Source organism: Dufourea novaeangliae, unplaced genomic scaffold (assembly GCF_001272555.1).
Source record: "Dufourea novaeangliae isolate 0120121106 unplaced genomic scaffold, ASM127255v1 scaffold2, whole genome shotgun sequence".
NCBI lineage: Eukaryota > Metazoa > Arthropoda > Insecta > Hymenoptera > Halictidae > Dufourea > Dufourea novaeangliae.
Genome location: NW_015373882.1, coordinates 1169891 through 1191646, shown reverse-complemented (window position 1 = coordinate 1191646; position 21756 = coordinate 1169891). Strand labels below are relative to the sequence as shown.

The 21756-nt window shown below is 35.9% G+C and overlaps 1 protein-coding gene across 1 annotated transcript in view; it reads left to right on the top strand.

Annotated features, from left to right (window-relative positions):
• Positions 1–17449, top strand: part of LOC107186984 (P protein) — a 39739-nt gene extending 22290 nt beyond the window's left edge. Inside the window, exons 14-18 of the mRNA XM_015575006.1 lie at positions 539–733; positions 11889–12122; positions 14365–14623; positions 16826–16919; positions 17205–17449. Coding sequence (XP_015430492.1) covers positions 539–733; positions 11889–12122; positions 14365–14623; positions 16826–16919; positions 17205–17292 — 870 coding nt within the window. The 3' untranslated portion in view covers positions 17293–17449. The remainder of the gene's footprint in view (positions 1–538; positions 734–11888; positions 12123–14364; positions 14624–16825; positions 16920–17204) is intronic.
• Positions 17450–21756: the final 4307 nt, after the last annotated feature.

Here is a 21756-nt window from a genome sequence, read left to right as displayed (position 1 = left end):
CTTAGAATTATGTAGAAACCAATCTAGGGAACTACTTTTGCTCCAATCTAGGCAACTTTACGGAATAATTAAAAATATTTCACTGATCCGTACTTTCAGATAAGATATTTAAAATCAATACAGGAAATTGTAGCTTAATTATCGTACTTTCTACATATATAGATTATATGTATATACCTAATTTAATGTTTTACTATTTACTTCAGAACAACTGAAGAACAGTTTCAGTTTAATGTTAAAATATTTCATTCTTAACTGTTATAGCTTACTGCCATCGTTTACCGTTTACCTGAACGTCAGCTGGCACTGTGCGATAGTGGTGATTGCAATAACGAATTTAATATATAACAAATACATATTGTCTATCATGCAGCGCAAATTGCTTACACATAACAAGTTATAGTAGTACTCCAAATTAGACGACACGACAATCCAAATTCAGCAGTTTTCTCCTACATAGTTCCAAATATGTTTAATATTTTGCGTAGGTAGTTTGAAAGCAATAAATCCAAAAATTACCCACGTGTTCTTATTGCAGGAATTAAAACATGAAATTGCCATTTGGCAACGAGCTGCAGCAAGTTTATCGAGTTACAGTAAAGACGAAAACTTAGTCAGAGAAACTTTATTGAAAAAAGTTCAACGGTTACTCTCTCAATTAAAAAAGAAAGTACTCACTGGCAGTGTTGCGCTTGAGAGATACGAAACTACACTGGAAGAACTACAAGAAAAGGTAAGAAATAAATGTATACACATCAATATGAGTTCATTAGAAATTTATGACGATATTCTTTAATATTGCTCTTTAGTAATTTTACTTTAAACAGTATAATAAACCGAAAAAAAATGTTGTTACATGCCACGTATTCATTCCGTAACATTTAATTCTACAGTCGTAAGCTGTATTTCTTCCCACGATACAATAACCAGAAGTGATTGTAGATAAAAATGATTCACATTAATCAGACTAGTTTCTTCGTATAAAATAGTCTTATCTATAGAAATATTAAAAATTCAATACCCGCTCATCATTGTAACATGTATTCGGAATGCCTTCCTCTCTTATGAACACGAACGTTCAAGTGTCTTTGGAAAAATTAAGCACACGTATGAAATTAGAAATAAAATGAAGTTTTGTATATCGTAGTCATCTCATTATTAGAGAGATCTATCGATCAACAAAATATAAAAGTAAAAGAGAAAGGAACATCAACAATTTTATTGATATATGTAACTCTTGGTATGTACAAACACCTATACATATCCACATACTCGCACGTACTTAAATACCCCCGCCCCCCTTCCACCACTAAAAGCGATGAACAGAAAAAGGCACCAAAAACACTGAAATCACGCCACGAGGAAAAATCCACGTACCCGGACTAAAACACAGTTCTGTAAACCAGCAAACAAACGTGAATATGGCAAAACCACACCGCGGTAAACATAACAAAAAAGTCAAATACCGTATAGAACTGCCTCCTTAACTGCACGAAACTCGGGACCACGTGCGAGCAGTTCGAACGTACAAACATGATTTTAATCTTTCGTCAATTTCAAGCCAGACCTCGGCAGCTCGCTTTTACGTTTTGACGGCAGCGACGGTGAGGAAATGGAAACCTGCTTATCAGTATGGAAAGTCTAATGTAGCAATGGAACTTTTGTATTTTTAGTTCTTTGTTAATGAAAATTTTATTAACATATTGGTGAGATTTTTCTGATTAAAGTGATCCCAAACACAATATAATTTGAATTATATTTATTTATTTCATGTTAGCTCATTTTCTCTCATTATCGCTTCGGATAAATTACAAATGATCCAAATTCTATCGTGTTGATATCATGTTATTCAGAAAAATCTCATCAATATGTTAACAACATGTTTATTAACACAGAATCAAACCTGAAAAAGTTTCATCCATGCATTTGTGTTGTACTCACATATACGTGGGCATGGAAGTATTTATTGTAGCCTCGACGCTCATTCCGTCTTTCTTTGTTTACTCTCTGTCCTTTATTGCTGCCGTAACAGGTGTACGCAAGCGGTTGCGGCGGATTGAACAAAATCGGACTGGTTGATAGAACAGTTAGCGCGGGGCAGAACAGATTTTCTTACCTCATTCAGTCGGCAGTTTATCATTGTATTTTGCCGCCCAACGGTGATCATAGAAAAGGTCAGTGAATGAAACTAAAAGAGGGAGTGAGGGCTGAGACAGCAAATCGTGCATGACGAGAAACTATTATACATTAATAGTGAAACATGAAAGTTTTATATTATTTACTTCAATGTTATGAAAATATATTTAAATTATTGGCGTCATTTTTCTAATTAAGATGAAATCAAACACAATACGATTTGGATCGTATTTAATTATGTATGTTAGAAATAACGAACTCTAATTAAGATTGCAATTGCGTTCCTTCGAGATTCTGGATACGTACCGTGCGGTCCAACAGTCTCTTATCAGAAGGCATCCTCGCCTTCCCCACTTCGTGGCCAGATTCTGAAGGAAGAATATCCTTATCTTTAAGACAACGTACATACATCAATTATACATCATTGCTTGCCGTTTCTAATTTTTTCTCATCTGTTTCACATAAACAAACCCACACTACCGATAGCCAAATGACCCAACGTGGTCTTCAGCAGGCTGGGATTACAATTTTTGGGGTCCGGGGCTATCAAACCTTAGAGGGCCTCTTTGACTGGCAAGCGGGGAGAGGAGGGGGGGCGCTAACAGTAACTTTTATTTTAACATTAAGAACCATTCGTTACATTTTAATAATTTTCATCCGATTTATTTCTACATTTAGTATGGTTTCTAATTATTTCAAAAGGAAAGCAGTACCTAAATAAAATTTCGTTCAGTTATTTTTTTACATAAATGGACGGTTTAGATCAGGCCCTTCCTGGAAAGTGGGGCCCAAGACTGCAAACCCCCTTAGGCCACCTCCCTTAATCCGACGCTGGTCATCCGCCACCAAACAATGACAAGTCCGTTTAAGATTTCATGTACTCTCTTTCAAGACCGCACGCATTTCAAAACCCTATCATAAATCCTTCGAAGGACTAACAACGCCAAGTCAGCTGCTTTCGACTCTAGTTAAAACACGTTGACGTTAACATCTAATGAGTGTTAATAACTCATTCATAGATTATCACTTTTTCGAAATTACAAATGATCGTTCAGACTCCCTTGTTGAAAAACCAACGTACGCTCCAAAACAATCTATGAGACGGAATGTACATCATATTGCAGTTCGTTGAAGTCATCGCGAAAAATATTCTTATATTATAAATATAAATGTATGTATTTTTTATTCCATTTCCATTCCACTTTAACAAATTAAGTTGTCCTTAAAATTTCCCCCACCATTGTACCTACAGAAAAGCTACATACACTATGTCAGGCCTGGCCAAAGATTCACCCGTGGAGCCACATAAACAATAACACCAGCTCCCACCACTCGCTTCTGTTATGTTGTCATCCTTGGACTTAGGCACTCCCGAAGTCCCTACTCATTGGTTCTTGACGACAGACGTTGACATAGTGACTATGTATTGGAAGTGGGGCACTCACAGTATGCGCGCGCACCTCCTGCCTAAGGGTGACAACACAACACAAGCGTGTGGAGAGGACTGGTGTTATTGTTTATGTAGCTCCACGGGCGAATGTTTGGCCAGGCGTGCATTATGTGATATCCCCTTGAGTACCGAATCACTTTTTCGGAATAATTGTCTCATATGTTCATTCACTTACGAAATATGTATTTAACTATGTGATCAGCTTAGATTATTATACTGTTACGCACTCCATCGAAATTTTTTTCTCTAATGTAACATGATTCAAGAAGAGCTTCAAGATAATTATACCAAATTTTTCGCCATCCCTTTTTTCCAGAGTTTTCAACGTCACCTTCAGTTTTCTTTATAAATAAATCTATAATTTTTTTACACCCATCTTTTAGCGGATACTGAGACGAATTCGGCAAACATTGTAACAAATATTTTTTTTTTCTAAACCAAAGAAACATAAATCAGCTGCAATACACTCGCGTAAACGGTTAAGAAACGACTGTTTGATTGTATTTAAGACGTCTGCACTGATCTGACTCTGTTGCATATCCGATCAGAGGCAACGGATATCGATCTTTAATTGTGATGACATTCAATCTCCGATAGTCGACGTATAACTGGAAGTCGTTCGTTTTCTTCTTGACGAGAGCGATGGGACTCGCGTACGGCGACATCGAGTCTCTAACTATCCTATTGTCCACTAAGTAGTGAATAACCTTCCGTACTACTTCTCGTTCAGATTCCGCCATACGGTAACGGTTGTAAACGATTGGAACGTCCGTCGTGTATCGGATTTCCATCTTCACAGTTTCCGCCTTGCCAAGCGTACTCATCGAGAACGGAATACAACCTGCGTACTTTTCGATCACCGCCCTGCAATGCTTTCGGTCCTGTTCGTCTATTTCGCCGATAGTAAGTTGCTCGCATTTCGACCTCCCTTCTATTGCGCTAATACCCCTCGGCGCGTTCTTAATACAACAATCGCCGTCACTTTAGCAGATGCTTCCATAATCTTAATTGTAATATCCGAAACCAAGTTACTGATTATTCCATTTCAGGTAAATCGACGTAACTCAAACCTGTCGTCCTCTACCATCTCGAGTTTTAACCTAACCGCTACCACCCGCTGTATAAGGGTATTCGAACTCCCAAAGTCCACAAGTAACCATTTTTTCCGTTAACGAGAGTCGGTAATTTATACATATTGTCGGTGCTTAATCTTACCTGTGTAACGTTTACACGTCTCGTGTGGAAGTAGTACTTTTCTAGGTGCCCTTGACCATTGCACTGCTGACAGATATTGCGGGGTTGGGGACATCACCTCCACGAATGTCCGTCCTCCCGCAATTGTAGCAACTATACGACTCCTGTCGTTGCTCTCCAGGTGTCGTTGAAGGGCCGGGTTGTGCCGCGTCGGTGGTCCTAGTGACGACTGGAAACGCTGGTTTCGTCCCTTCCGACGCTGCTGGGTAGCGACGTGCCATCGGTCGGGGAGACCTTCGAGCAACCGCCGGCGTTTATGGCATTGCATGCATCTCCCGCATCGCAGCATAAAGTTCGTGGACATTCCGATACCATTTGGAACGTATCGTTCGTTCGATGCCGTCGTCGCCAATGCCTCCGATGATTGCATCCTTCATTCGACATTTTCTCGAAGCAATAGTTCCCGTGTCGCTGTCCCGGTCGGGCTGTGTACATCGCGGCCTCTCTCAATAGTCACCCAAACCGCACCGGCTTCCTGAATTGTCTTATGAACAATTCCTTCAGCTCCTTCCATGAAGGATCGTTCCTCTGTTCGTCGTCGTATAGTCGTCTCGCATACCGCGGACGACGTCGTCGTCGTTCCACAAGTACCGGCGGGTGAGTCGGTCCACCTGTGATACCCATGATTCCACATCCGACTCATCTCGAGATGGGTCGACGATCGGCACAGTGCAGTCATGGCTGTTGGGTCTATTGTATACGCTTTTCAGTTCCCCTTGTAGTCTTTTGACCACTGCGCGCCAATCCTCCGATGAAGAAAACGAACTCTCGCAACGGCGTGGACGGTCACATGAGTCAATTCGCGCACGGCGCGGACGATCATGTGAATCACTACGAGCACGATTTCTGGATTTTTTTCCGGGTCGATCACTCGAACGCTTCCGTACACACTCTCGCGAGCTATCTCGCGATGCATCTCGCGAAACATCACGCGAGCGTCGACGAATTCGATCGTCAGATTTGCGTCCGGATCACTTACACCTTACGCGAACGTTCACGCGATCGTTGCGCTTTCTCCCCGTTCGCGATAACACGAAGACTCTCGCGACAGGTCACTCGAACGCTTCTGCGATTTCGCTTTCGGTTTACTCATTTGACCACGGAAGTCGTACACTCTAATTTATTAATTAGTTCACTAATTAACAACTACACACACTATAGTTAAACTAACCTAAATCTATAGCTTAGGTACAACACTACGTAGAATGAATATACATACAAAACTAAAATCGAAACAAAAAGACAGTCCGAACACTTTGGCACGTGTGGCTGATATATCTCACTTCTGATGTGTAAGATAAAGAAAATTAGAACCAAAGGGTTTCTAAAGATGACCCTTTATTGTCCACGTCGTGTACTTTCTTTACCTAAGCCACGCTATATCTCTCATTTGTTTTTACGCGCGCGCTCGGGAAGAAGCTTCCCTCCCTTCCTTCCAGGGGCGCGTTAAGTTAGCGCCAATCTACAAATGTTCGCCTCTGTGGCGGTTATCACCTCGTGCGTATACTTTCAATCAGGATGACTGTGCCCGAAAATAACTATTCTTACTTCTTATATAATATAGTTTAACAAAATTTACACTACATCGTACACTAGATATACTTTATAAGATAACCTTATATTTTACGAATGTAAAATAACGAACGCAAATAACTTTACGTAAACGGGAACGTTCATACAGTTTTACGTCCCGAACAAAAGGTGACGCATTTCACGAGAGCGCCAAAAAACCCCTCCCATTATTCGCCTGCACCACTTCAGGTGTCGCTATGTTCGCCTGACGGAGAAGAATCTGCATTCACAAAGTGTGCCTTACCTACTCCTTAATTCTAACGCGGCGGTGGCGCGAACTATCTGTGAGCACAGTCGCCACACCTCCTATGCTCCTATCGCCCTCTGGCGGTCCTCAGAGCCACTGCTACTTTCGTTTCGGCAGGTCAAGGCGGGGGCCCCGCCTCAAGACTGTGGTGACTATGAACTCCTTACAGTATCGACACTTACTCAGTACCGCAACAAAAGTATGGATACCTACTTGGATCGAATTATATTTTCCTAACCTTGATACCCAAGACAAACATTGTTTATACTTCGAGAGAAAATAAAATACAATACTACATATACTATATATATTTATTTAAATATTTAATATAAAAAAAATAAACAAACACATGTATAAACTACATACAATATACGTAATATATGATATACATAATAAATAAATAGGTATGTACGTATTAATTATCAGAGATTATTTGTACTAGCATATTTAATTTCAGAGATATTCTGAAAATATTCAACTTGGTTAAAATCTCACGGTGGCCGGGCTCGGCGCTGTGCGGGGAGGCACCGGGATCTCTTGCGAACACAACCGGTACGGTACCGGCGGTACCTCCCCAGCGCCCGCTCCGCCAGAAACGGCAGAGCGCCCTCTCTGTGGTGGGGGAAGCGGTGAGCTCCCCCCCCCCCCCCCGGGGGGGGGGGGGGGCCCCCCCCCCCCCCCGGACCGCGGGTGCCACAGTCCCGCGATCCCAACCAATCCCAACGGTCCCTTTTAGTCGCATCTTACGACAGGCAGGTAATACCGTGACCGTGTTCTGTTCCCCGGTCGACAGGGATGAGCCCCAAAAATATCTAGACCAACCAGACCATCTTTCGAAGTATATTGCAAAAATAAACCCAGTAAAATATAGAACATACAACAAGACAATGACGTTGTACTTAGAAAAATGGGAAAGCCCCTTATTTCTGTAAAAACAAAAAGAATAAATACAATTTCATCAATAACATAAATAATACATTTATTAATGATAAAATTAAATGAAATATTTAACAGAAACTGAAACGGAAAACGCAGTCTTTAACTTTGCAAATCAATTAAATTTGCTAAATTTAAGTAGTAAAATATTTCATTGGGAAGGTAGCATGCATTATTGAACAAGGTTATGTAAAACATAACATAAATGGTAGATGGGGATGCTGCAGGAAACAATGCAGGAAAACTTGGTCTGTATTTGAAAATACCATTTTTGGAAGCTCACACCCAACCATATATTCATGTATTATTTTAATATTGAAACTATTTAAATACAGATTCCTTAATTATTAATATAAACAACATTGTTTTGTGTTAAAAGTAATTACAATATCAAATGTTGATGGGTCGATACTCACTCCATTCAATACGAGTACTTTTTTTCGATACCTACTTGGTATCGCAACCATACGTATCGATACCAAAACTACTCGATATCGAAACAAAAGTATTGAGTAATGTATGTACTCGTGTTCACTTGTATGGATTCATCCCTACTTCTGACTAGGGATGAATCGATACCGCCAAGATAACGATACTTTTACTCATTGCTAGTATTGTATGAAGGTATCGATACTTACTCGGTATCGAAACAAAAGTATCGAGTAATGTACTCGTATATACTTGTATCGATTCATCTCTACTTCTAACCAATTCTGACTTCTGACGCCCCCGAAGCATGGGACAGAAAATTACATTGCATGTTAGGTTTATTCTTATATCTCGTCTGTGGTAGTAATTTTGTTTGAAGTAATAAATATGGCGTCTATAAAGAAATGTACTCTCTCTATGCAACAACGGCTGGATATTCTACAAGAGTTGGCAGCATTACAACCTGTTGCAGTTATTGCTGAAAAATATCGTGTACATCCCGAAACTGTTCGTCGAATAAGAAGAAACGCCGCAACTATTAATGTATTTGCAAAAAAGAATAAGCAGGAGAGAGAACGGCGAAGACTAAGAAGACCAACGTATGAAGAACTGGAGCTCCACTTATTTACATGGTTTGCAGAAAGAAGGAAACTTGGTCGTACTCTAACAGACGCTTTAATGTTAGAGAAGGCTGTCGAATTAAAAGACAGTATACCATCATGTTCATGTTTCAAAGTGAGCAAAGGCTGGCTTGTAAAGTTTAAAAGACGCCACAACATACATTTAATTCATGGACATGACAAAAAGTCCATGGTAAACCAAGTCACAAAATCTGTATCTGTATCTGAGGAAATAGAAATGAAACCTGTCATCAAGGAGGAAGAATTTCCAGAAGACGAATATCAAGAAAAAGAGAGCAGTGATAAAGATCAAAAACATGATGAATGGCAAAAAAAGATACTCGATCAGGAAGACCAGGCTGAAAATAATGCAAAAGAATTAAAATATATATTTGAACGACTAGAATATCATAGTACAAAAGCACCATATTGGATACAAACGATAGTAACAGGTTTAAAAGAGTTTTTTCTAGGTAATGCAAACTAGTAAAAAGCAAAGACATCAAGGGATGATTGGAAAAAAAAGACTGGCCACAGCTATTAAAGATAAGCAAAGAAATTCAAGGCACATAAGAACAGCAAAAAGTATATTTAAAATTCCATATGTTGTATAAAGACATGATCACATAACTCAAGATAAGTAGTTATACTTTGGTAATTAACAATGTACCTGAATACTAGTTATTCAGAAATAATTTGTGTATGTTCTTTGTTATTTAGTGCATTTCTACAATTGAAGAACCCACAAAGGATATAAAACAGTAACGGAAGATTTTACAATACAGTTTTCTATAAAGTATGTACTTGTTTTAATGTAAATGTAATGTTTAAATGTTGTAATATTATCTGTAACATAAAATGATAAAAAGTAAGGACATCAGAGGCAGGTTGAAAAAAGAAATCTGGACACCACTTTTAAGGATGTTGAAAGGAATTCAGAATACACAGGAATAGTGACAAATGTATTTAAAATTCCATACATTATATAAGATTATCATTACATTATTCAAGATAACTATTTATACTTTGGTACATTTACCTGAATGTACCTGAATATTAATCATTGATAAAATAATTGATGTATATTATTTGTTATTTAGTGCATTGCTACAATTGAAGATGCCACAAAGAGTAGAAAACAATCGAGGAAGATTTTAAGATATTCTTCAGTAAAGTATGTACTTGTTGTAATGCGAATCGAATGTTTAAATGTTGTAATATAATGTTTAAAATATTAAAATGTCATATTATTGTAAACGTAACCCAAAGTCATGTTATTATAAATAATTAAAAGAGTAAACTTTACTTTTTCCTAGTAGTATTCAACGAGTAGAATGTGAAAATGCAAATTTTAGGAATCCACCGGTTCAAAAGTTATGCATATGTAAAGCCAAGTATTTTTAACGTACTTTACAGATTAGATTAACGCCATATTGGTTTCAATCTAAAATTCGTCCAATCACTCCGAATCAGTAGTGTCACTGCTTGTAAGGAGATGCATGTGGGTCGCGGCCATTTTGGCGGGATAATTCAAATGTGCTTGCAAAAAAAATCGCATATTCAAAGCAAAATACTGATTCTGTGATGGTTAGAGGCTGTTTAGGAAAAAAAACCACTTAATCAAAGCAAAATAACACAGAATCAGTATTTTGTTTTGAAGAAGTGATTCTTTTTTGCAAGCACATTTGAATTATCCCGCCAAAATCACCGACGAGGTATAGTATAGACCTATCATCACCGACGAGGTATAGGATAGACCTATCATCTTATGGGACTTCGTGTCTCATGTTCTGAAATACCGATAGTGTAAAAAGTCACGGATTTTCTGCTGCCCTCTACGTTATGAGAACGGTGAATTTGTGAACTACGTTAAATCTATTCGAGCTCAACTAGTCTACCTTCTACAGTGTGTTGAGTCTAAAGTACGCAATGTTGTCAGATCATGAGTGTTCGGTACGTCGGAAAATCATTGAAGGGATCATGGTCGTGAACGGTATATGTATATGTATATGCTCTTCGAAAAGTCTGTAACAGTTCCTTTATTTTCGGTACTGTTCAAGGGCGTGTGGTGTGATATTCTTAATACACCGTTTGTTTATCTATTAAATTCTTAAAATCGTTTTTATTAAACCTAACAGCACATAAGTAAATACTTTGAAAAATTGCCTAATTGGTAATATTTAAGACATAACATTGTAGCGGCACTACCTCCTACATTCGCCACTACATGATGAAGAATTGTTACTTACCTGCTGATGTTCAAAAGATGACAGAAAATAAGATCACAATCTTTAGAAAAAGAAAAATTGCCACAAAACGCATAACGACACCATAAACTGCTCGTAACTAGTGGTGTATATAGTGCAGAATTGAACTGTCTTTTTTAATCTATCTGTTTTCAATAGCATGAATGTACGAGAACGTGAAATAAATAATTGTCCTGCCCCCCCCCCCCCCGCCCCGATTATTGACATCAAGCTATGTCCCTTTTAAACGGTGTTTATTTCAATGTCACTTGTTCTGTTAGAATCTTGGAATTCTTCCTTATATTCCATCAATTCTCTGAATTGTTCCGAATCTTATTTTCGTTTCGTGACAAGTGAAGTGCTTTCAGCCAGAGCCAGGAGAATAAAAATTTTTCTATTCTTTCTTGTATGCATGAATAAAAATCGTACTAAATATAAACACAAGCAGTTTTAGCAAATTTTTAATGATACTGGTAATGGAAAAAAGAATTTTCGTAATTTTCTTTATTATTATAATAAACATCATGTATTATTCAGAGTGTGGCCGGGCTGGTGGTGACTACACATGTAAAAATAAGTCCAAAAAAAAAAAATTTTTTCTTTTGACGCCTCGTTTTTGAGAAAATCGACTTTGAAGATTAATCTGAAACCCGTATTCATCATGGTAGGAAGTAGAAACGGAATGCAATAAACAGACGCGGTCGCCAAGTCCTATTCAGTTGTACGCGCATCCAGCAGATTTTCTCGAAAACGAAGACTCAAATGAAAAAAATGTTATATGTTCTCGACTTATTTTTTCCACGTAGAATCACCCCTTTGCCGCTTGTGCCACTTATCCGACCACAGTTACCTTGTATACAGAGTGTCATATGAATATGACTTACTGTTAAGTACATACATTTTAAGCATATTACAAATGAAATACTTTATAATAAATACTAAACAAAGTAAATAAATCCAAATGAAAATAAGTATAATTGTTTTATTTTATTTTACAGTATCCTATTCGGGACAAATGGTTACTAGCAAAATCTGGATTCACGTTACTTTTCGTGATCATTCTGTTTTTTCTCCACAGTATTCCGAATCTGCATTTGTCTCTCGGTTGGACAGCATTGGTTGGTGTTCTTTTATTACTAATTTTAGCGGACACTGAAGATTTGGATGGTATTATGGCACGTGTAGAATGGAGTACTTTGTTATTTTTCGCATCATTATTTATCTTAATGGAGGTATAGTGTATTTAATAATATTTGCTTATACTTATGTACTTTATAATTATCCAAATTTTAACTCAGAAATAGTTATTCTTTACAAATAGTTGCATTGATAAATACTGCAATACTCTATGAACACAGCGGCTGTTGTCAGGAACAAATAAATTGCTTATTAGCCTTCTTAGAACATACAGTACAATTTAAATAACGATTGAATAATATTATTTCATAAACAATGTATTCGTAAAGTTTGAACTATTGTAGATTTTATTTTTGTCACTACTCTCCCACTAGAACCATTCCACGTGAAGTCGGACATTTTTATGGAGTAACATTTCGGATTTTATTGAATCTCGGATATTTTGTAGTCTATAGTGGTATATTAAAGAATCTCGAAAGATTTTTGAAATTTTTTTAAATTGTTAATTTTATAGCTGTTTGAAATATACGCCAACCTTTTTTCAATAAATGTAAAAGTTACTTTTAGGGGATGTAGTACCAATGACCTTGACCTTGACATATGCTGTTAAGGATATTTTTCCAAGTAACCCTGAAGTCGTCGCTCGTTTTTTATTAAAAAGCTATTCGCAAAAAAAATTGCAACATATACTAAGTATTTTAACTACTAAAAGGCAACTGTCCCTAACCAACTTTGAATTACTTTTTTTCTTGAACTGTCTCTAACCAATTGCGATCAGTATAATACTTCAGAGTTGATTAGAGGCAGTTAAAAAAGAAAGTAATTCAGAGTTGGTTAGTTATTCCTCTCGCACATTCTTTCTCTTTTCAACGGACCATGTTCAATGTTGGTTGTTGGTGGTATCAAACGTGATACTAAAAAAAGTTTTCATTTTGCCTGTACCAAATTGAAGTAGTGGAACACTTTTACTTAACATTCGAAAATATATTATTCCGAACACAATTATTCACAGCGACATGTAGCGCGGATACGATACTTTACGCAATGAAAATTTATATACATCGGACAGTAAACCATTGAGCCAATTTTGTACATCCTAAAACTGATGTTTACACACAAACTATAGAAAGACTGTGGAGGGACATGCGAGCAAGTATTCCTCGCTACAGCACACGTGATTACTATCATTTCACGTACTACATTGCGGAATTTTTGTTTATAAGAATAATACAATTTTGACGAACGTATTAATGCTTTATAATGAGTTCTGTGTATCGATTAGATCGTTTAAATACTGACTAAAATTCTCATTTCGCATACTCATCGACTATTTCTTACATCATAATAATCCTCTGTTCACTATCGATTTACTGCTTCAAATGACTTTTCTCCCTTAATACGTGTACTATTTCCACGCATATACTAGTTGTTTATGCCTTCCAATAATTAAAATAATTAGTATATGTTGAAAATTCTTTTGCTAATAACTTTTTAATAAAAAAATAAGCGATGGCTGAAACTTCTTGGGGGTTACTGAGAAGAGTGTCCTAAACATGTGTCAAGGTCAGGATCATCGGAGCTGCATCCCCTAAACGTAACTTTTACCAGAGAACCTAATACAAATTACTTCAATTGAAAAAAAATATATTTTAAGCTTTTATTTTGCAATTGTTTTAAAGAAATGCAATTTTATAATAGCGAGGCACTACTAAAAAATTTTTAAAAACATAAGGATATACCTAGTCCCACTTGTTCCCTTTATAGACAAATTTTAAAAACTATCGACACTTGAAAATTGACCATATGAAGATTAAGGCGTATTTTGACGCAGCGTTAACTTCAACTAATTTTCACTTCTATATCATTAAAGACTACAACATATCCAAGTTTTAACAAAAACTGAAATGTTACTGCAAAGAGTGTCCGACTTCACGTCGAATGACTCCATATCTATCGTGAACCCATAACTTGAATTTTTCTATTGAAAATAATATTTTCTTTTAATTTTTCGCATGTCATTTAATAATTCGACATTCGTTTTAATGACTTATGTAGTCATAAAATAACGAATCTAACTTAAAAAGTAGTATTGTTTAATTACTCTGCTGATTTTTAAGTAAATTCCTATTAATCTTATAAGGATCTATTAGTCTTTATAAGGGAATCATTCATTTGGTATTATTTTGTTATAATTGTCCCTACATGACACGATTTTACATTACACGTGGTTTTATTAGGAGCTAACCCAATTCTAACTACCATCTTATAAAAGAGTTATCTGTATTTTTTGTGTTATTTACCTAATTAAGCTTTAGTAACGCATTCGATATGTTGCAGGCACTTTCTCGGTTAGGTCTTATTGCTTGGATAGGAAAACAAACAGAAAATATTATCCTATCAGTGAGCGAAGAATCACGTTTAGCAGTGGCTATATTGCTACTACTCTGGGTTTCAGCATTTGCGAGCGCATTCGTTGATAATGTACCTTTGTCAACTATGATGATAAGAATCGTAACAAACTTAGCACAAAACAGTGAACTTGGTTTACCACTACAACCTTTAGTGTGGGCCTTAGCTTTCGGAGCCTGTATGGGAGGTAAGGAAATTAAGATAATTTTCAAACTGCAATAATATATCGTTTTAAGCACCTAATATGATCCCATGAAACTATACGAGCAGCCAAAAGTGTAGGACTAGAGTTCATTAGTAAGTCCTTACGTCCAAAAGTCCTACGTCACGCGTTTACGACGCGAAGGCCGACCTAAGCCAGACTGGCATCAGTGATCTGCGCACGTTCGCTTCTTCGGTGTGCGTCCGACACTTATCCGGTGATCATTTGGGGCCGCATACTCAGATGGGTACGCGGCTTTACCTGCGTTACTACATAGTTACTACTACTACCATCCTACTGGTGTTATATAACCCGCACGGTTACAAGAGTTGTGCAAATTGTATTCCGAATAACAAATAAAGAAGAACGAATAAATCCCCAAGATTTATTTGTGAATAACAAATAACGATTTTATTCGACGAAAAATTATTCGTTATTCACCAATAAATTTAAAGAGTTATTCGAACCAGATTTATTCGAATACGATTTTTTTTGTTATTAACGTAATTGAATAACGAATAAACGTGACTCCCGACATCTATCGATAGGAGTCTGTGACATATCATGGAGATCAAATCACTTGCGACGAAAACGATTAATGACAGAACTGTTTATACAATAGAATATATTTGATGATAAAACAACTAAAAACATATACCCCTTCAATTCTAAAAAGTAGATTTGCTTAATTTAATTTTTATAAGATGTACATTATTACAGTAACGACGACTTTTAAATCGTTTAAATTGATTTAGAGTAATCAAAGTGTATGATTTTAACTTAAATTTTCCAAAATATTTATTATTAAGAATTTGTGAATCAACTTGATTTAGTATGAAAGTTTAAGATACATCTACGTATAGTGCACCGAAAAATAGTTGACGCCGAATGTTAACGTATCTAACGATTTATATCTGAAAAAATTGCTCCCAATTTGCTCCCTCGAAATCTGAAATTGCCTCCCCAGCACCGTTAATAGTTAATGAGATATTCGCAAAAGGAAAAGTAACAATTTGTTGTTAACAAAATAGGTAGTAAATGACCTTTTTACACAAATATTATGGTACCAAAAAATTGCTCCTGATCTGTTTTATAATAATCAATAGTCAGATATCTCAATAACTTTGCTCGTGAGGGTACATCTCGCACACACGGGGTCCCTGGTGCTAAACCGGGGTTCTATGACCCCTCAATCTCACCACACGGGGTCGTTGGCGTCTCCACCGGGGGTTCTATGACCCCACGATCTCACCACACAGGGTCTCTGGCGCCACCGGAAAATAGTGGCACCGAATGTTAACGTATCTTAACGATTTACATTTCAAAAAATTGCTCCTGATTTGCTCTTTCCGAATCTGAAATTGCTCCCATCGCACCGTTTATATTTAATGAGATATTCGCAAATAAAGCAAAAATTTGTTGTCTGCAAAATAGATAGGAAATGATCTTTTGCATGTATTTGCTTTTGCACGCGGGTTAATGTTAGTATTAGGGTGATTGAGACTATTGATTGGTGTTGGTTTGTTTCTAATCAGTGTATGAAGGCACGGATTCCTTAAAAAAGAAGTTACTTTCCTTCAAAAGTAATCGCGGCTGCTGACCATGTTTCGGCGGGTCAACGGTCGGCGTTTATAGTCGGCTACAGACTTCCGTGACGTCTGTGTACTTGGATTTGTTCAATTTCAGTCAACTTCAGTTTTTGTTGCATTCTCTCATATCGTGTCATCGTTATTTATCATCCGATTATACTGTGCGGTGCAACGGTGAGTGATTTCTTCCCGTATTATCATTGCGTATCCACACCACATTGCCTCACTCCAATACCGTGTCATTCCTTTGATGCAACTATAAGAAATCAACAAATGATAGGTTGAGCCCGTTGCATATGTTTGTATCAAATTTTGATGACACGAAACTGTGCAATGCTCACCCGTCCATACTGATACGTAGCAGTGATACGATACAAAGATGCGCAACAAATGGATGCCGGACTTTAGTTTACAAGGCAACAGAGATTACATTCCCAATTATGAGACTGAATATAATTTACGGATAACGAAAGTTCAAAACGAATTGTGATTCAAGTTTCGGTGTTACTTCATTTGCTCATAACACATTATATCGTGAACGTTAAACAACGATCAATTCTGATGTCATTTATGTGGTTGAACGGATTATTATTTGCAGGGAATGGAACTTTGATTGGAGCTACCTCTAACGTAATTTGCGTAGGTGTCGCCGAGCAACATGGATACAGATTTACTTTTATGCAATTCTTCAAGTAAGTATCTTTTTCTATTATTTTCCTGCAAGTTACAATCAATCAATGTTCCTTTGTTATAATTAATACATTAGTGAAGTTTAAATTACGAATTAAGTTTGAACAAAATAGTTTAATATGTTATACATATAAACTTAGTGCATCAAGACTGGAGTTATTATTTCAAAACGAATAACAAATCGCTAGTAGGTAAACTAGTTTTCACAAAAGTTTGCTATTAACTTATTCTTCCAGGTATAATATCTTTATTGATTTAGCAAATAATATTCTACATGTATGTTTCAGGGTAGGCTTTCCGGTAATGTTAACGAGTTCTGTGACAATTACTATGTACCTAATGATCGCTCACGTCGTTTTCGGTTGGAACGGATAGCCTGCCTTATAGAGCCTGCATTTGCACATAAAAAATTTATTGCGCTTTCCAAGATACTTTCGTAATTGGAATTAAACTTCACAACATAGTTTGTAACAATTACTTGCAATACGAAATTAAGTTGTTAAGTTTAACAACGTGTCCGTACAAGTAAAGTAATGTGTACATGGAAAATTATTTTATAATAATTTTATTGTAATCAGTATTATCATATTTATTGTAATTTTATTTCATTGCAAAAAAGACTATACAATGATGAAATAAATTTTATTGCATAAATCGAGTTACAAGTTTATTTTCACGAATTTAAATCAGTCGTGTAGCAATGTACGCATGAAATATTAGGTCTGTCTGATTAAATTATTTTTCTATCGTGGATAATGTATGTTTTGTTCATAAAACATACATTACTCTACTTTATAAAGAAGTTCCATACGAAATATTTAGATTTTACTATTTTTAATGCACACGTATACTACATGAAATTAAGAAAATAATAAGTTTAAAAGGATAGTAGATACTTACTACATATTGTTAGTTCACAACTATCAGATACCAACGAACAGCGTCGCATCATACCAAAGTGTCAGCCAATTAAAGTATGGGACTGATTTTTGGAACACCCTATGTATTTGTTTAGTGTAATACATACTTCGTTTTATGTATTACATGTATGTATTGTTACGCACAACGTGAAATTCGTTCGATACACGCCGCGTACAAGTTTTCCCTCTCGGCCCCGTTCCTCCGCTCGGGTCCACGCGACTTGAACCTTACCACCGGACGTCAGGTACTCCGTACGAGTGCCAATGGGTATTTTAGAAAACCCGCCAAACCGAAACTCTAAGCCTGATAACTTTTTACGATCGTATGATATCGTGTATATTTACTACATCCTAAAAGACTCCGTGTCATATTTGATAGCCTAAAAAACAATGTGCCGATACAGGGTTTCGATTTATTTACGTAACTAATCTGACCAGTTGCTGTAGTCTTTGACACTAATTTTCAAGAAAATAAAGCTTCTGTATTTCACTTAATTTGAGAGACACGTAGCTGAATATTAACATACGTTCATTATTTAATTACTCGCAATAAATAAAATTTTTGTAAGTAAATTCATATGTAAAAATTTACCAATTGCCAGAATGTAATTGTTCGTGCGTATTAAAATTCTTACAATAGGCAATAAAACTATTCATACTCCCATATAAATTATAAATATGTAAATGTTAATAAAAGCGGTGTATATATTCTCCCACATGTAGATTTGATAAACTATTTATGACACTACATCTATTCTGAATTTATCTGTTACAAATATACAAATGTAAGACAAGATATAAAAACGAATAAAACAAGAACATGTAAAAAGTAACATTAATAAAATGTCCATTAACGATACATTTAGAATAAATTGTCTTGTAGTTAAGTGAAAAAATATATACTTTTCCGTTTCATGTTTCATGACTGTCATATTTATCCTATTATATTATTTATCATATTATACCTTAAACTGAAGCATCGGATATTTTTATTCCCGCCAAATCATATAGATACACGCAATATGAATGGAATATATAACACTTCATTTGTGTTAATAATACTCAGAATTCATGCTTTATCAGTAACGTCAGGTATTGACATTAAAATGGCAAGGGGGCTTCTGACGCCCTCGAAGCATGGGACAGAAAATTACATTGCATGTTAGGTCTATTCTTATATCTCATCTTCGATAATACTCAGAATTCATGCTTTACCGGTAACGTCGGATATTGACACTAAAATGGTAACAGGGCTACGTAGCCCTGCGAACGTGGGACAGAAAAAAGCATTGGATGATAGGTCTATTCTATACCTATCGGTGGTAATACGTCATATGGTAGGCGCTCGTTTATTGTAGCCTTCGGGGTTATAGAGGGCCAGAATTCCAGGAATATTGCCATGTACATACATACTTTAAGTACATATATACATTTATTAATATATGTATATAACTACCTTCGCCTTGAAAGTCCGCTGTAAAATACAACATGCTGTTACGAAATAAATGCAAAGTTCGCAGCCAGTAACTCGATATTATCTTCGTTTTACAATACTTTACCGAAGACAATACCGATTGCCTGGGCCTCACCACGAGGAGGTTGCTGCGACTGGAGGCTCAAGGCAGGTAGATGGAATCCCAAGTTCTGCATCTATCCACCTTTCACAATAAACCTTATAAATAACTTAAATTTTAATTATCTAATACTATCGGTACTAAAATCCCTCGGCGGATGACTTCTTTCTTGAGCCTAAACCTATAAAGAACTAAGTTCCCTCGTCGGATGTCTTCGTTCTTCAGTTTAGATTTACTGTCTTAACCCTTTCAGACCTGGTGGTCACATTTGTGTAGATGAACTTTCTTACAAAATTTTTTTTTCTTCAAAACACTATCTAAACAGCCTACTGAGTTAAAATGTGTAATCAAATATTTTTGTTACTCTTAAAAGAAAATTCAGATCTGAAAGGGTTCTTAGGTAATTGCCTATGGGGAACGAGGGGTCTAGATGGTCCGGTCTATGGGGTTGACCGGCTTGACCCTACACTGCCGAAGGACCAGGGGCTAAAGGTTTGCCTGCGTGCGGTCGGACAGCGCCTGATTTACACGAGTACCTTGGAGAGTCGGTTACCCAAACAGCAGAGAGTTTGATTGCGATCGGTATTCACTGGTCCACGGGGAGTCGAGGTCTGCCCCGATTATGCCTCGCGTCGCGGTACTAATAAGCCGCGAGGCGGTTCTTTAGAGCGGCACAGTCTTTGATTTATGTAGCGAAAGAATCACCCTGTACAATGTTAGTCAACATATTTTATTGTACTTTATACAGTTCTTTTCATTAGTACACATCCTTATCAAAGGTTTTAAGTACATAAGCTGCTAATTAACATTATAAATTTTCTTAATGAATTCTTAATGTGATGGAAACAGGTGTAGGTAATACAATACTTCATGTATGAATTTTATTGTACAGATTAAAACGCATTTGTGAAAATAAGACAGGTACAAAAATCAATGTGATCTCTTAAAAGCATGTAAATACTATAGAAACACAAATCAAATGAATTCTTAAAGTTAGCATTCCTAAATTTTTTATATACTCCTACCTGTTTTTAAAAGTAAATTTTATTCAACATTCAAATACTATCGAAAACTATTAAAAGTATATATTCTACATAAAATGTATCACCTCGAATTATACTGTGTACATATATGAAACTGATTTATATATATGATTATCATTTAGCCCTATATTGGTCGCAATCTATTAACTGAACACAATTTCTTACTACAACGTAAATTAAAAAAAGAAGAAATGAAATTTACTCTAGAAACTAATATATGGCGATAATGACATTCAATTATCTAGTTTTCACTTATAATTTTTTTAATTTTTTTTTAAATTACAATATACATATGTATGTTTCTTTTGTGATGTTAACTTATTACAATATAATAAATATAAAACTATTTGTGACATTTTGTTCATTGTTTTACAATTCAAGAATGTATCCAAATTCATTTTTTGTTAAATATGTAAAATCAGAAAACTACAATTGTTCGTTTATAAAATCAAATTTAAAAGACTGAAATATATAGATCTATAATGAAACAATAAATAAAATAGCATTGTAAGATACATAAAATTACAATCGTTGCAGTATCTTGTGTATGTACAATTTCATGAATATAATGCTGTAGATAATAAAATTTTCCCTAAAAATTAATTCTATTCATTCTTTAAACTAAAGTGATCATATAGTTTTCTAAATATGCCATCCTGACTAACATACATTTCGAATTCTTATTTAACACGTTGACTGTAACATATTATACCGCCGGCGGTCATTTCAATATTACTGAAATATTACTTTGATTTTGTATTACATGCTTTGTATAGACGCCATATACACGGAGAACAATGTCCTTTTTACCATGTATTTGAAATTTCGAAACAGACTTAGATAATACTCTGTCTAATGTAGAAACTCGAAGAAAAATGTCACTCAACAGGCAAAGTATTCTGCTATGTAAAGCTGGAATATTGATAATGCCTGTACTACATCTTTTTTTGCTTAGTAGCTTCGTGAAGTATTGAAACAAACAGTTCAGCATATGCTAACACATTTTCCTTGATTTTTATTTCTTATTAAAAATAATAATTGTCAAAAAAGAAAAAGGGGCACACAGGAAAAACAAAAACTCCGAGTGATGTGGACAGATGAATCTAATAATGAAGAAAAATTGTAGAAGATTCGTTTGAAAAGTATAGCTTTATATAGTATGAAAAATGCTGAAACATAAAAAAGAACTTTCAAAGCTGACTATAAGCTTGTACATTAGTAAAAATTGTTCATGCGTTTTGTGTTAATTGGTCAAGTACATTTATATCTATTAATTGCTTTCAGAAAAATACTTAAAAGCAA